We start from the raw sequence: 15,394 nt of genomic DNA, 5'->3' as shown, positions 1-15,394 counted from the left end.
TTTTTGTTATCTAGAAAAATGTTCTCAGTGCATGGGTACGCTTGAGCCAGCAAGGACACTTTATGCAGCTAATGATGTATTCATTTTCCATGTGCAGCCTCGCTCCTCCCCAGTGTGTCTTTTCAGGCTTTCAATTGCCGGCAAATGAAGCTCCTTGTGGGGCTGTCAGAGCGTTCTGTGTGCTTAGTGCACTGGAAAGATACTTGAATTCGTATGAGCAAATAATGCGATTTGCTTAATGAGCTTGCCAGGACATACAAAAAAGCACAGAGCACACAGACACATTCACACCGATAAGTAGGCAATTCGGTCAGAATTTCAACCTTGAACCCGATCTGTGAGCCGTAGTTAATTCCGGTGAATATATATTCACAAATTCCTGAGGGCTCGCCGGATTCTTTCTGCCCTCCGCTCCCAGGAGAACTATAAATAACCCTTTCGATAACAAACATTGCGATGTGTTGATAATAAAGGGTTGATTTATTTCTATGCTATGTTGTGATTTATGACCTTTAATGGCCGCCGATGGAAAAGCTTGCGATGCGAACGCCATCGCTGTTGAACGACAAAGGGAGCAGAAATTCAACAATGTGATTTAACATTTAACATTGGGCAGTTGCAAACAATAAAAAAGAAAACGGTGAAACAAAATCACAATGAGGAAGAACAGCGAAAGAATGCGGAAATTGGGGTGAATGGCTTCCCTGGAGGTTAATCATGGTCGAGACAAGGGAGTATCCCATCAAATAAACATAATATTTTCAAAGTACAAATGACCATTGAATTTGTATTTTTATTATACGGTGTCTACAAATTATGATGGTTGAATTACTTCCTAATTTTAAGATAAGAATTCTTATATTGCCTCATTGAAAACCTTTACAAATTTAAAACAATTACGAGGAATAATATAGAAAACGCATTCAATGAACTAGAAATTGGTTCAAAAATAATAGGCAATGTCACGAGAATTCTATATGTTTAGCTCTGGCTAATCCATTCGACTTCTCGGAATTAAATGCTTGATAAGCCTCAATGTCGAACTTATTAAATGGGGAACCTCAGTCGATCGATCTGCAGTAGCGCCATGAAGTCAGCTGTAATCGGAATCTCAGCACTGCTGATTATTCTCCCCATCCCGGGACTATCCCAATATCTCGACGGGGAGTGTGGAATTCCTCGAAATGGAAAGATTGCTAATAATATCTCGAGCCCATGGATGGCTTATCTACACACAACAGAATTGATATTCGTATGCGGGGGAACTCTTATCACTCAAAGTTCGACAATGCGAAAAATTTCTTAATCTAACTTAATCATTTTAAAATTGTATATTACAGAACTAATATTAACTGCAGCGCATTGCACAAAGGCCAACGAACAACTGCAAGTGACTTTTGTAACCTGAAGATGGAATAACTTAATTTTAAAGATTTGGTTTTATTTGCAGAGTAGCTCGCCTGGGAGAGTTTATAGAAGCAGACAATGAAAATGACACAATTCATTCGGAGCATCAAGTAAACCAAACGTTCGTTCATCCTTTCTACAACATTAAAACAAATGACAATGACATAGCCATACTTAGATTGGATACGGATGTAGTGTATTCAGGTGAGTTGAATTGTATTTGTTTATCTATTACAAATAAAGAATAAATTTAATTGCCACCAATATCAGAAATTTATAAGCCTCAAATAGTTATATAATGTTGTTTCTATTTTTAATTAAAATCTTATTTGTAAATTATATTAACTTGACCACAATAATACAACTTTTTCTTTATCTAGAAAACATCAGACCCATCTGCATTACTTGGTGGACCATTTGGAGAGGGTATATCGACCATATTCCGGTCTTAACCGGTGCTAGATGGGGTTTGCCAATGGTAAAAAATGAAAGCGATACATTTAAAACTTTGGACATTCGGCGCCAACCCACCGAAATGTGCTCCACCAAAAATGGAACCAAAATTTCAAGCAGTCAGTTCTGCGCGGGAGATTCTGAATCAAAGCTGTGCAACGTGGACTCTAGCAATCCTCTGGGAGCATTGATATCTTACAGAAACCACACTCGTTTTGTTCTGATCGGCATAGCCACAACAAACCAAAAATGCAATAGGCCCAGTACTTACACTGATATCCTGAGCCATATCGATTTTATCCTTCGGGTGTGGCGGCAGTTTGGGAACACCAATAGGCCTCCTAACTCTCGGAATCCAAAAGTCATACTTGTTGACACTGTTACCAATTTGAGTTCGCATTCGAAAGATTAAATTTATAGATTTGAGGAAATGATTTCTTGTTAATAATTTGTATCACTATACTAATAAAACTTTGTTTGTAAAATAAAAATATCGATTGCATTTATGCATAGTTGATTTTTTATATTCTTATAATAAAAGCCAAGTGAAAATACGAAAATTATTTAGTTGGCATGGAGTTACATGTAAAAGCTTCCGTTTAAAAAAATGTTCATGGAATTGTATAAAACAAAGGAAAACGAAATGGAGTGCAAAATGACGCGGGAACCCTAAAATTAGGGCATTTGGCTCCACAAAAATGGAAAGCGTCCACTTGGATGGGCGTAGCGCTGCGAAAAGTAGAAATGCCCCGAAACTTCCGCTAAATCCCGATTTTTTTTTGAACAATTAAAATGCCTGAATAGCCGAAGAGCCCGCCCACATGCCAACCGACAGCACATTAACTACAAATTACATTCACATTAGTGTTTCGGAATTTCGCAGCCTGCCCATCCGGCCGGTTCCTTAGTCCTTAGACCTTGGTCCTTGGTCCTGGCTCCTTGTTCCTGGTTCCTGGTTCCTTGTTCCTTCGTCCGGCCTTCCATTGCCCGTCCTCTGGTGCTTTTCATTTCGTTGCCTCGCTTTTTTTAAACCAAACACCTAATAAATCAAAGCGGACTCGTGAGAGACCCCAGGAGTATGCTTGTTAAATGCTCGTAATAAATTAGCTGCCGCCTCCCGGACCGCAAAGTCCGGCCCCGCCCCCCAAGGCACCCCGCCCACCTGCCAGACATCCTGCCCCTTGATTATTGGCTTAGCTCATGGTCTGGCCAGTTTACAATTGCCTCCTCGCCATCCGATGCCCCCCAATTGAACTCAATCGATGCCATTCTTTCTCTACACTCTGTGGCCCAGACTCATTCATTTTGCTTGCCATTTTTTCTGTTTGAGATTTTTTTTTGTTATTTTTAATGAAGTCAGCGCAAATTTTTACGCTGGGCTTGCAATTATTGGCGATGGCGGGAGATTCGGAGTTTTGAGATTGGGGAAAAGATTTCGCGCATTTGGCATTCGCTTTTATGCAATTCATTGTTAATTTCATTCTGTTTGAACTTTTCTTTGATTGTTTTGGGGGAAAATGTTTAACATCAGGGTCGGTCATAAGATACGTTTTATTTCTTACAAGTCTTAAAAGTTTTTAACATTTTTAACACCTTAAACAAATAACAAAATGGTTTATGGCTATGAAAATTGTTTTTAAAAGTGATTAACTCACTCATGAATATTTCTTATTTAGAATTTCTTTTTTTTCATATTATATCACTTACACAAGTTAGGATTGCACAATTTCAATAGGAGTCTCCATCGTACTCTTTCCTTTAGTAGAAGACTCATGTTGACTAAAATTAGTTTCCGTTGATACTTATTTGCTTTCGCGATTCAGTCCAATTTTTCTTGCTGAAGTACTGAAAGCATTGCAGCTGCACATGAGCACCTACGAACGTTTTTATGAGTTGCGCGTAAATGTTGCATAATTGTTTCATGTACACAATGTCACACGCACGCGACTAACGAAGCGCTCCATGATCGGCCCAAGAAGTCAAAGTTCACGGGAATGGGGAGAGGGGACATGGGAGCAGGTGGGTCGAGTCAACGCTAATTAGAATGCCAGCGACAGGTAGACGGCACCAACGAGCAGAGATAGTCATCAGCAGCTTCCTACTCCTGCACAGAGAAAAAACAGGAGTTATAAAAGTAGAACCCTGTTTTTTTTTGAGACAAGTGACAAGAGACAAGGTTCTCCCAAATTGGATCCCTTTTAAAGAAGATCTCTTCGTAAAAACAACACATTTATATAAACATTTTAGTTGAGTTGTTTAACTGCTTAAAATGAATTGCATTTGAACGTTCCTTAATAAGGCCACGGAAAAACTTTTTTCAAATAAAATAAAAAATATTTATTTTTGTGAATACCTATTATTTTATATTTAATTAAGTCATTTTGTTATTAAGATTCTAATTTCATAAAATTTTATTTTATAAGTTTAAAATTCATTATTGGATTCCATGATCGATTAAATTATCGAGTTATTTTTATTAAAAGATGTTTTTAAAATGTTTTTTTATTTGCGATTTTGTTTCCTGTGTTGAAAAATTTCCTGCCAGCCAGGCGAAGTTGATGAGAGGCTCCTTCTTGACTTCTAGCCTCCGCCCCAAACTTCCTTTCCAGCATTTTATTTGAAGAACTTTGGCGCAGCAAAGTTCTTAAGCGTGCAGGGAAAAATGCAGCGTCAACGCCTCGAACGTAGACCGAAAGTTAAATGTATCTGAGTGCCCGGAGGTTGCAAATGGGAATGGGGAGTGCATCACGCTAATTTCTGCAAACGCGTGGCAGGCTAAAATTAAAATAGCAACGCCAGAGATGCTTACTTTCGGAATCGGAGGCAAATACAAGGTGGCGTGCGCTGCAAAGTGTGCTACGAAATTTGTGCAAGCTGCTCCTTCGCTACTAATAAAAATGTTATGAATTTGAAATGAATACAATTTGTGCATAACATACCTGAATACACGAAGAAGGGAATGCTTGAAATAAATTCCCATTCCTTACCTTCTTATAAAGTTAAGTTAAAAATTTAATAATTTTAAAAATGTGTAAGTAATACATAAATTTTGTATAAGCGTCAGTAAAATTTAAAAATACTTTATTTTCATTTTGAGTACTTATGTAATAAAGCCATAAAACAGGAAACCCCTGCAAGAGTATGTAAAATGAAATGCCCAAAAAGACCAGGACTCGTTTATTATTCAAAGGCCAAAAATAAGGGAATCCCTTATACATGCAGCAGCGAGAGGCTGAAAGGCTAAGCAATTTTTTTAATACATGCAGCAGACGTGGTCGCATGGTCACTTTGCAGTTGCATGCCGCACGCGTTCAGTTTCCCACTTCTGGCCACAACTGTTGCCCCAAGGAAGCCCAAGGAAAATCGCTCCAAATGAAAAATCACAGCGCCGTGCAGCGGTGTCTCATTCCGTGCGCTCCACTTCCGGTCTCCCGCGCTCTCTTTCCCTTCCGCTTCCTGGCCCGAGGGTTCCGCCCGAGTTCACCACCCACTGGCCGGCGAGGTCCTAACATTTTTATTGTGTTCTGCTCGGTGTGGCAAAGTCATATTCATTCACATTCATTCATTCATTCACTTCTGACTTGCAACACATTTTTATATCTCCCCCTTTGGTGTTGCTCTTTTTTGTGCGGCGAGTGTGAATGGGTTTGTCTTGTTTTTATTTCGGTTTCTCAGATACACTTCTCAGGGTCTTATATTAAAAACCATAAATACCCTGAGGAAAAGTCAAGTATTTAATAACCATATCGTTTAATAAAATGTGTGGCATAAAGTATGAAATCACTCTGTAACTATAACATGAAAATTAAGAGAAAAATAAAATTTATTGATTATATACAAGAAATAACATCACATTTTTATGTGATTTTTTTTAAAGAAAGTGGCTTATAAAGTCGGCCTGTTCTTACTGCCTGGCATTTGGTTTTTATTTATTTTTTTTCATTTTCATTTCCTATTTTCACATTTTTACTTCTGTCTGTGCTTTGGCTTTTTGATGTGTCCCATTTTGTGTTTGGTGTGGTGTGTGCAGTTAAAAGATTTATAAATATGAATTTTATACATTGTGGCATGAAAAATGCAAATTTTAGAAATGGCCAAAGGAAATAGGAATGGTCATGGGCAAAAGCACAGTTTTTGCCATTTCCCTCAAAAGACTGAAGTCCCTACACTCCTGTGGACCCCTTTTCTCCTTTCATTCCGTCTCTCATTTTTTGTGTCCTTACAAAGGAGTTTTATAGTTTTTACCACCATTTTTTCCAGTCACACAGATGCGTTTAATGACTGATACAACGAGTATTGTACCGAATGCAACAAATGGCCACAAGAACCACCAAAATGATACTCTTCTGCAGTGCCAAAAAGGTACAGTGTATATTAAACAAGATTTGCTGCAGAAGAGGGTTAATATTAAAACGTTGGCAAGGCCAATCATATTTTTAAATATTTGCGGACTTATAAAGGTTTGAAAAAATTTCTAAGATTTATTTCGTTCCTAAAACTAAAGCAGCTCATATTTTATGTTATAGTTCAAGCTTTAAATTCTGTTTAGGGTATGGATAGGCCGTTTCAACGCTACGCGAAACAATCTCGTTTCATTACTAGATAATTAATTGCTATTTGTGCACGATTTTTTACAACCCACTCGCTGAATGAACTTGTCTGCTTTTTTTGTTGGGCAACGCCATAAATCAGTACACTTTTATGCAAAATTCCCGGAAATTTTATGGGCTAAAATTGGCAGTTTGCTGCCCGGCCGAAGGACATTAATATTTATTAACATGCGGTGCATGATTAATGCATAATAATGAAATTAGTTAAAGCCTCGAGAACTGCCGGAATGCGGCCACAAAAAATAGGATGTGCAATTTACAATTAAGGGTTTCAAGTTGGATTGTAAAGTGTAATTAATATCAAATGTCATCAATTATTCTAAGCCAGCACATTTTGTGGGGCCAGTGTGCTAGAAAGGGGGTGCGATAATTGACAGAGAAATCGCTATTTCCATTTAAATCAATTAAATTATGAATGCAACCAAAATAATTTAATGATGCACAGGGGTTCGGCTCCGCCCAGCCACTTGATGACAGCAATAAAATAAATTTTGTATTACGCAATTGCAGTTAATTATTAATTCAATAAACTTTTGCCCACTCACTTAAAAGTATTTCAAATAATTGTCATCAATGAGTGCTCGTGAGTGTGTCTGTTGGTGAAGCAAATTACATAAATTATGCAGTTTATCAACGGTCGGGCAAAGAAATTGTCATTTAAAGAGTGTGTTAATTGTCAAGTGGCTTGCGGAAGTGCACATTTTAATTGAAATAGCCAACTGAAGGACTTATGAGACTAATATTTAAATAAAATGATAAGCCAAAAAAATGGGGGAATATTTTCACATACGTGAAACGAAATTCAATTGCCACATAAATTCTGCGGTGCATCGAAACTTGGCCTATTTTAACTAGTGAAATGCTCTCTAATTTCCTGCCATTGGAATCACTTAACATAGTGCCTCATTAAAATTTATCGACTGAAAGCTTGAAGTTTTATATGACTCTGAAACAGCATATAAGTAAGTGGATTGTTGGCTGCGAAATCCTTTCTCGTAAAGTTTCTCTTGGCTCAATTATGCCTTTCAGCAGACAGTTGTAAAAGGGCCACAGCTGGCTGAGATTTTATTACAGCGATTTACATAAAACCGTCTAGGAAAACGGCCGCAATATAATCGTAAATTTCAGCGACTATCAAATTAGCCTACTAATCTGTTTATTCTAGGAGAATATTTTGTTTTAAGCCAAAAAATTAATCATATTATTTAAGCTGCTAAAGTAAATATGACAATCTCACTATAGTTAGGTAAACACCTATAGGTTCATCTCAATATCTTAATTGATCCAAATCCTCACTTCTTGAACCCCAATCGAAAGTCATTTGCGGTGCTCTTGTCGTTGTCGTAAAGCTTGAGATCGATGGACTTTGATCTTGGCCGTAATACCGCCATACCCGGAGAATAAAATCTATGTGGCTTAGGACATCAGTATAAATACTTGGCATATTGCACCTTTGATTCGTGGTGGCAATACCAACTTGGACAAATCTTAGCGAACTTTGGTGAAAAACCCATGCTCCCAGAGGACTGCTGCAATCGACGTTGCAAAGATTACTTTCCGAATTTCCCGCGCAGAACTGATTGCTCGATAATGTATATATTGAGCTACCGATATGGTTGAGGCACATTTCCGGAGACTGCCTCCGGACTTCCATTATCTTGTGTCCACTGTCATTCTCATTTTCGGGCTTGCTCCTTACGGGACCCTTTAGTATCGGAATATTATCAATGTAGGCTTTCCAAGAACTATCCCACACTATGCAAATGGGCCTAATGTTGTCTAATCAGAATATAATACAGTGTTAAGCATATCGTGTGAATATAACGAAGTAAAACCAAACTCACCTGTGTACACTACACTTGTGGCCAGCTCGAGCACTGCTACATCGTTGGCATTTGCGTCTATATCGTAGAAGGGGTGTTTCCAGTACTCCCTAATCTCGTGCTCCACTGATGGGTTGTTTTCTTCAAGGGTTCCCCCAAACTCGCCAAGACGAGCTACCCTACAAAGCGAATGAAATATTTTCACGCAATTTTTCCTCCATTTTTTTAAGTTTATTTACAGTTTTGCGTTGGCCATTACGCAATGCGCTGCAGTCAGTATTAGTTCAACAAAAAAAAAAATAAAATAATTGATTAGTTACTAAAATATGAACAAAAATTGGTATTATAAGAGTAAATAAATAAATACGAACTGTGAGAGATCAGGGTTCCTTCGCATACGAATATATAATCAGTGGTGTGCAGGAATGCAATCCAGGGACTAGATGAACTATTCGCTATATAGCCATTGGGATGAGTTCCACACTCGCCATCGAGAAATTGGTTTAGTACGGGAAAGGGAAAAATAAACAATAGGAGACTGATTAAGGCTAGCATTGCGAATGCTTTTGCTTCCATTTGGGTACTGTCGTTCGATCGGTCGCAGCTCTCTGTTTAATATAAAATATGAAGTATATTAAAGCTTATCAAGCAATAAAAAAGCGTTGAACCCGTGATGATCAGTCAGAATTTTTAATGCCAGCTCAACCATTAAGATATTATTTGATGACCTGGCAGAGACCTATTCTTATAAGTAGATTCTTTTAAGTTTTTCTATCAGAAAAACGATCATATTGCTAACGGGCTTAGCACCTTTGAATTTCGGGAAATGCATAGCGATTCGGGGAATTCGGGAAATGTGCTCCCAAGTTTACAGGCCGCCGACGGCAGTCAATTTTCTTGTTTACAATGGAGCACACACACACGTGGCCCCGTCCCATTTCCCCTCCCACTGCCACCCACACACGCACACAATGACAAATAGCAAACAATTACAAGGGGGCGTGGCGGGGTTGTCTCCGCCCCCTATCTCTGAGCGACCAGCTCCCGTTGTTGTTGGTTTTTGGCCGCAATAAATACAATTTGCATGACAAAATAGCAAACAACGGCAGCTTTCGCCAGTGCATGTGTGCTGCATCCCTGTGCATGTGTGAGTGTGCGTCTGTGTGTATGGGTAAGTGTGTGGGGGCGGGTGATGAGGCGGGGGCGTGGCACGGAAGCGTCTGCAGGTTCACTCAGCCAAACAAAACTACACACAAAAACAATCAACTGCCCGTCCAATGCAACAACAATAGCAACCAATTGTAACGAAATCTTTGTTTCAAAGACCGAATCTTACAGTACCCTAGAACAAAAAGGTAGTACATTAAAAGATAATAAATAACCAAGACATTTTTAATATATTACAAAATGGATTTTAAAAAGTATATGAAATAATATATAATAATTTTTACTATAAGAAAATAAGTTAAGTGATCCTATAGTATTCATTCAACAACTTTTGATTTCAACTCTTCATACTTGCTAACAAAAAGGAATGGTAGATGAAAAAAATGAGTAGGTATGCAACAAGGAAAATTTCTACTTCATTATCAGAGACCATTTTTCATATACTCCATTTTTTAATTAAGTTCCATGCTGAATTTCAGATTTATACAAAAAATAAAAGACCATTCGCTAGGGTATACCAGAAGCAAACGAGGCGGAGGCTGAGGCCCGTAGTTAGGCTTCTGCCGCTTCTGTGAAACAACTTATGAATATTCAATTTTACATAAAAGATTTTTTGTTGTTGCTGTCGTAGCCGTTGTTATTTTGAGTTTTTGTTGCCACTGTGCTGCTGCTGCTGCTGTTCTTTCATAGACTCTTCTGGTTGCAGTCTTTTTTTTGCAGATTTCTCGCTGTTCTTCATGGCTGAAAAAACTCTTGATGCCATGAAATGTGAAAAATATTGGTCAGGCCGACAGTGTGGGGCGTTACTAACTGGATAGGATGGGTACTACCGTAAAGAACTAGCCAGGATAATACCGAAGAAAATTAACTGGTGGCGAGAAATTGGATGAGATAAATATTATAAGAACATTATTTTGAATGCTTATGTTACACCTATTAAAAATGTTTGTTAGATTTAAAAATGATTTATATTTATAATTTTAGTAAAGACGGTAGATTTTTAAACCTTTAATTTATTTTCGAATATACCACAAAACACTTTAATCATCCGATTACGAAATTATCTTAGGAAAAACAAGATAAGACTGCTAATTTGTTTCCTGTTTGGTTGATAAAGCATGAAGTGCTTTTATTTTCGGGACTCAGAACGATATGGCCCGTTTCATCAAGGATTTAAAATTTCCATCAAGGACCTCAGTCCAACTCCAGATCCTTTTCGACGAAGGCGTTGTGCGCTTGAAACTTGGACACCTTCATGACGGTCAGCGACTTGAGCAGGTCATCCATGTGGATCTCCAGTTGCTGGGAGTCCTGTAGGCTCTGATCCTTGGACGCGAAATCCCACTGGAACTCCCCCTCGCTGGCTCCCTCGCCCATATTTAGATTTTCGCGCATAAAAAGACGCATGCGGTACATGGAGGCGTGGCGACACAACTCCCGCAGATCGGATCCCGAAAATCCCGGGGTCAAGCGGGCCAGTTCCTTGAGGTTAACAGAGGGGTTCAGCTGCTCGCTCTGCAGGATCAGCCGAAGGATGGCCTGTCGCTGACTGTCATGCGGCACTCCGATGTGAAATTGAGCTGGCATTCGGCGGAGGATGGCCTTGTCCAGATCCTGTGGCCTATTGGTGGCTCCCAGGACGAGGACACACACATTGGCACTGCTCATCAGGCCATCCCACTGCAGCATGAACTGGGTCTTCATCATGGCGGTGGCCTCGTGATCGCCACTGCCGCGCATCCTCAAAAAGGATTCGATTTCGTCAATGAAAATGATGCAGGGTTGGATCTTCTGGGCCAGGGTGAAGACGGCAGTGGCCAGCTTCTGGCTTTCGCCATACCACTTGTCTGTGAGCACGGCCACATCCAGGTTAATGAACCGCATCCCGGCATCCTTGGCAATGGCCTTGGCTATGAGGGTCTTGCCACATCCTGGAGGTCCATGGAGAAGGACTCCCTTGGGAGCCCGCCAGAGTTGAGATCGTCGGAAGAGTTCACGATGGCGAACTGGCAGCACCACTGTCTCCCTGAGTTCCTGGATAACCCCATCCAATCCAGCTATGTCCGCCCAACTGACATCGATGTCCTCCGGGGTCACCAGATGCGAGGCGATCACCACCTCGTGCTCGTTGAAATCCCGGGTCCGGAACTTCTGGGCCGCCGAGGAGTTCAGCTTCCGCAACTGCTGCTCCGCCACCTGCTTGGCCTTCTTGCGCATCTTGCTATTGGGATCCAGGGCACCCAGCATCCACTTGGCACTGTAGTAGGTAATCGCGGTCACCGCGCACACCCGCACCACCATGGCCAGGATGTGCCCATGCGTTCCTCCGTCCGGCGAGTCCATTTTCCACACTCCAATTTGTAGCGGCAGTCCTATATCGGATAAAAATGTCAAATCTAAAATACCCATTGGCAGGGGATTGAGTGGCTCCTGCGACTTATCAAATATATATCTTCGGGTTTTCAAGCTTAGAGCAGTTTTAAACTAGGTTGCGTAAGATCATTTGAGTCTTTAATTAAATGCATAGAAACTTTATAGAACAATGGGTGGTCTAAGTCGCTTTTTAACTTAATTATAGGTGTCTAAAAGTATTCAGTAAGTAAAGGAGTTTAGTATGTGCTGTAGCTCACTTTTAGGCACTTCAAGAAGTAGTATTTTGAAATCATATATTAGCTTTTAATAAATCCTTTACGAAAAAGAAATATTTGATCTATTGTTCTTTCAACAACAATAAAAAAAATAACATATTTTATGTTAGTAAAGAATAATCATTATCCTATCGTATAAAAAGTCGAAAATCGTTATTAGCCATATATCGTAATACCGTAATATACATTTTTTGACCACTGTGGATGGCCCAGCTGCGTTTTAATTTCTGCTTAACTTTTCCTGGCTGCCCCTGTTCCTGCTGCAGGATTTTGACGCTAACCTGTAAGAAACGCTGGCAAATAAAACTGAAAGGCAGTGAATGGAAGGCGGAGAAGAATGTTTTCTAGTTTAGTATCTTTTAGCGGAAGTCAATGTAACAAAAGATAAACTTGTCCAGCCAGCTGCTGTTCCTTGTTGCTTGTATCTGAGCTGCGAGGCTGCCTCGCAGTTCCGTCGGAGTCCTGTGAATTGGAGGCGGCAGGAGCCGAGGACGAAAGGCCAAGGCGCAGGACGGCCAGAAGTATTAACTAAACACTGCAGCAATTTATCTGCGAACCCCTTTACCACCCAATTTTCCCCGCCCACGTAGGTCAGTTCTTTGTCTTAAAGTTTTTTCCGAAACTCCCCGTTCCCTCTTCAGGAAATCGCTGTGCACTGTGTTGTTTTGAGCTTCCTTCCGCATTACAAAAGAATTACTCAACACAATGTCTGGCTGAAGTTTTTCACTGCTGCGAAATGGAGGAAGATCAGCCCCGACCCTTTCTGCATCGTTTTCCTCCAATAGTTTTCATATTCCCAGTTCAGGTGTCTCTGCTGCCCCGAAAATTGGTATTTCACAAGCTCTTGTTTGCTTTTGAATCCAACATTTTCACTTTTGTGAGTGCTAATCAAAAATTTAACATAATTTCTACCTTAAACAAGTGTACATTAGGGAAACAGTTATGAAAAACTGCGAGACAATAGAAATAATTTTTCTTGTTTTCCAATAAATTTCATTTCAAATGAACGAAATTTATAAGAAAATCCAATTAAATTAATATTTCTTGCAATACCTAAAAAAAGACTTACCTCAAACAGCGAGATGGGCTATGTCTTCGGAGCCCTCAAAACTGATCCGCTCTTGACCTTTGGCCACTTAACTGAATTTTCCAGACTTGGGCGCAGCTTTTCAATGGAAATCACCTTTATCCGTAAGTGGGAGGATGCTAAGATGCGCTTCGGGGGGTGATGGTCCAAGGAGCATTATATCTTACCACCCCCTTGGGCGCCATTATGGATGCAATTTCAGTGCGCACTTTGTGCTACATCTTTAAGCTCGTTAGCGTGCCGGGAACCTTTATGTTGCACAAACGGCCCAACTTCTTCCACTGTCTGTGCGCCTTTCACTGAGCTACTTTTGAAAAGTTCATAAAAATCACTTCAACTGTGCAATATTTCAGTACCTTTCACTATCCGCTGGGTTTCGTCATCCTTCGTCCTTTGCCAAATTCTGTCTTCTTAGCATGATTTGGACTTTGCCCGTTCGTACTACTGAACACACAAAAAATTTAATTATATTTGTTGTTGTTGTTGATGTGCCTATATTGTTAGAGAAACTGAAGGCGCTTTTACATAAAAACTTTTTAAAGATTGAGCAAAAATATGACAATAAGTCCAATTGTGAACTATTTGTATAACATTGTTTTCTAGGACTTACTTGAAGTTACCTTTAGGAAATAATGAAATAATATTCAAACAATTTGTAATCCTACTTTGGTTGACTTGAGCTTAACAATCAACTCAATAATGTATAGATTGGCAAGAGTTCAACTGAAAGTAGTCGGTTCAAGCTTTATAAATATTATTTCTTAGCAATGGCCTTCACGACTTTACATAAGTTTATTATTCTAGATAAATATATGAACCTACAATAGCCAAATGGAAGCAAGTTTATAATTATTATTTTATAAACAATAGCTTTTACGACGAACTATGTTTTTTTTTTACAATATCAGTCATCGTTTTTCTGTCTCTTTTCTTAAGCAGTCTGCCCATGATCATCTCGTAAAGGGTGTTCACATGTGGAGAGAGATAGACATCCAGCCTGACATGATCTTCGATTTCTCGCAATAGGCCAGCACAAGTTTCGAGCTGACCCTCGCAGAACTTGGCCAAGATGTTCCACATTTTTGGTGATAGTTGGAAAAAAGGACTAAAGGATTCTGAATTGATGGCACGGAGCTGCAAATTCTCCCTGTCGAAAGTGGCTAGGGCGCACAATCCCGCATAGAAGGTGACATCTTCGGGAGCAACGATTCTATCGTAATCGTATCGGCCAAAGGGGGTGCTCAGAAAGTTCTCGGCAGCAGGTTTGTAAATCTTGAGGCCCATGTTGGCCAAACCGGCGGCGCAGCTCAGACGAGCCGGAACCTCCTGGGCGAGATACTCGAACCCAAAGGCATACTGCTTGGCCTCATCGACGTAGGTCAAAACGTGCCACCAATTCTGCATATAAATGGAGACTCTGATTAGGTTGCGGAACATGTTGATCACATTGTCGCTGCTGGTACAGTAGGGCCTGGCTCGAGCGTAAAATTTGACTGCCATCTGGAGATTGCCGCTCTTCTCGTAATGATCCCCGATCTCCTCCAGAACCCTTCGCACATAGGCGCTGCCCGAGTTGGATTTCTTGAAATTTAGCTCCGCATCCAGTTCCTGGAGCATCAGAGTGGCCTCCATGGTGTTGTCCTCCACCCAGTAGGAATCGTAGGGCACCACGATTCTCCCCCTGCCACTAGAGGTACTTGCCTCATTGGGATCTGGGGCATGACTTGTGTCGTTCTCCTCGACCTGCTTCAGGGACTTTCTGCTCACCTCAGCGCACAGTGTCTTGTAGAGCTCGTCGTACAACTTCACATTGTAGGTGGTCTTCACGTGGTTAATGGCCAACTCGAGGGCGGGAACACTTAGTTGCGGACACACCTGGGCAATGAACTTCAAGCGTATAAGACGGGGGATATCCGTATATCGATCGGCGTAACTGGGCAGGTGCAACGTACTCCCATCCACCTTCATCTCATCCTTATCCATGGAACAAGTTATTGTGTCAAAGATCGTATCAGGAGAGGCGGGCACTCCCAGTTTACAACTGGAACCAGAAAAATTTTAGCTGACAGTACCTAAAGATTTGTGATTGTAAGATAGTAGTGTTCTAAGATGGCCGCTACAAGGTATAATAACATTTAAAAATTTCTTTATGGCCAGCGAGAACGATAAATGTTGTTTTTCGCGCTAAAAACTTTATTA

At 40.3% G+C, this 15,394-nt stretch overlaps 5 protein-coding genes across 5 annotated transcripts in view; 2 read left to right on the top strand and 3 right to left on the bottom strand.

Moving 5' to 3' along the window:
- Positions 1–15,394, top strand: part of LOC108012551 (heterogeneous nuclear ribonucleoprotein A1) — a 128,138-nt gene that overhangs the window by 74,572 nt on the left and 38,172 nt on the right. The gene's annotated exons all lie outside the window — the stretch shown is intronic.
- LOC108004716 (vitamin K-dependent protein C) lies at positions 1,053–2,368 on the top strand. Its single transcript, XM_017067772.4, has 4 exons — positions 1,053–1,280; positions 1,341–1,386; positions 1,451–1,611; positions 1,788–2,368. The coding sequence occupies exons 1-4, from the start codon at positions 1,088–1,090 to the stop codon at positions 2,270–2,272; spliced, it is 885 nt and encodes a 294-aa protein (XP_016923261.3). The 5' UTR covers positions 1,053–1,087; the 3' UTR covers positions 2,273–2,368.
- On the bottom strand, positions 7,487–8,521 carry LOC108004649 (uncharacterized). Its single transcript, XM_017067645.4, has 2 exons — positions 8,315–8,521; positions 7,487–8,249 (listed from the first exon to the last, which is right to left on the bottom strand). The coding sequence occupies exon 2, from the start codon at positions 8,122–8,124 to the stop codon at positions 7,738–7,740; it is 387 nt and encodes a 128-aa protein (XP_016923134.3). The 5' UTR covers positions 8,125–8,249; positions 8,315–8,521; the 3' UTR covers positions 7,487–7,737.
- On the bottom strand, positions 10,463–13,566 carry LOC108009123 (outer mitochondrial transmembrane helix translocase). Its single transcript, XM_017073206.3, has 2 exons — positions 13,178–13,566; positions 10,463–11,832 (listed from the first exon to the last, which is right to left on the bottom strand). Exon 2 carries the CDS (start codon positions 11,801–11,803, stop codon positions 10,655–10,657), a length of 1,149 nt encoding a protein of 382 aa, XP_016928695.2. The 5' UTR covers positions 11,804–11,832; positions 13,178–13,566; the 3' UTR covers positions 10,463–10,654.
- Positions 13,948–15,302, bottom strand: CSN1a (COP9 signalosome subunit 1a). The gene has a single exon (XM_017075262.4). It carries the CDS (start codon positions 15,176–15,178, stop codon positions 14,069–14,071), a length of 1,110 nt encoding a protein of 369 aa, XP_016930751.2. The 5' UTR covers positions 15,179–15,302; the 3' UTR covers positions 13,948–14,068.

This window comes from Drosophila suzukii, chromosome 2L (genome assembly GCF_043229965.1).
Source record: "Drosophila suzukii chromosome 2L, CBGP_Dsuzu_IsoJpt1.0, whole genome shotgun sequence".
Classification (NCBI taxonomy): domain Eukaryota; kingdom Metazoa; phylum Arthropoda; class Insecta; order Diptera; family Drosophilidae; genus Drosophila; species Drosophila suzukii.
This window is presented reverse-complemented; position numbering and strand designations above follow the sequence as displayed.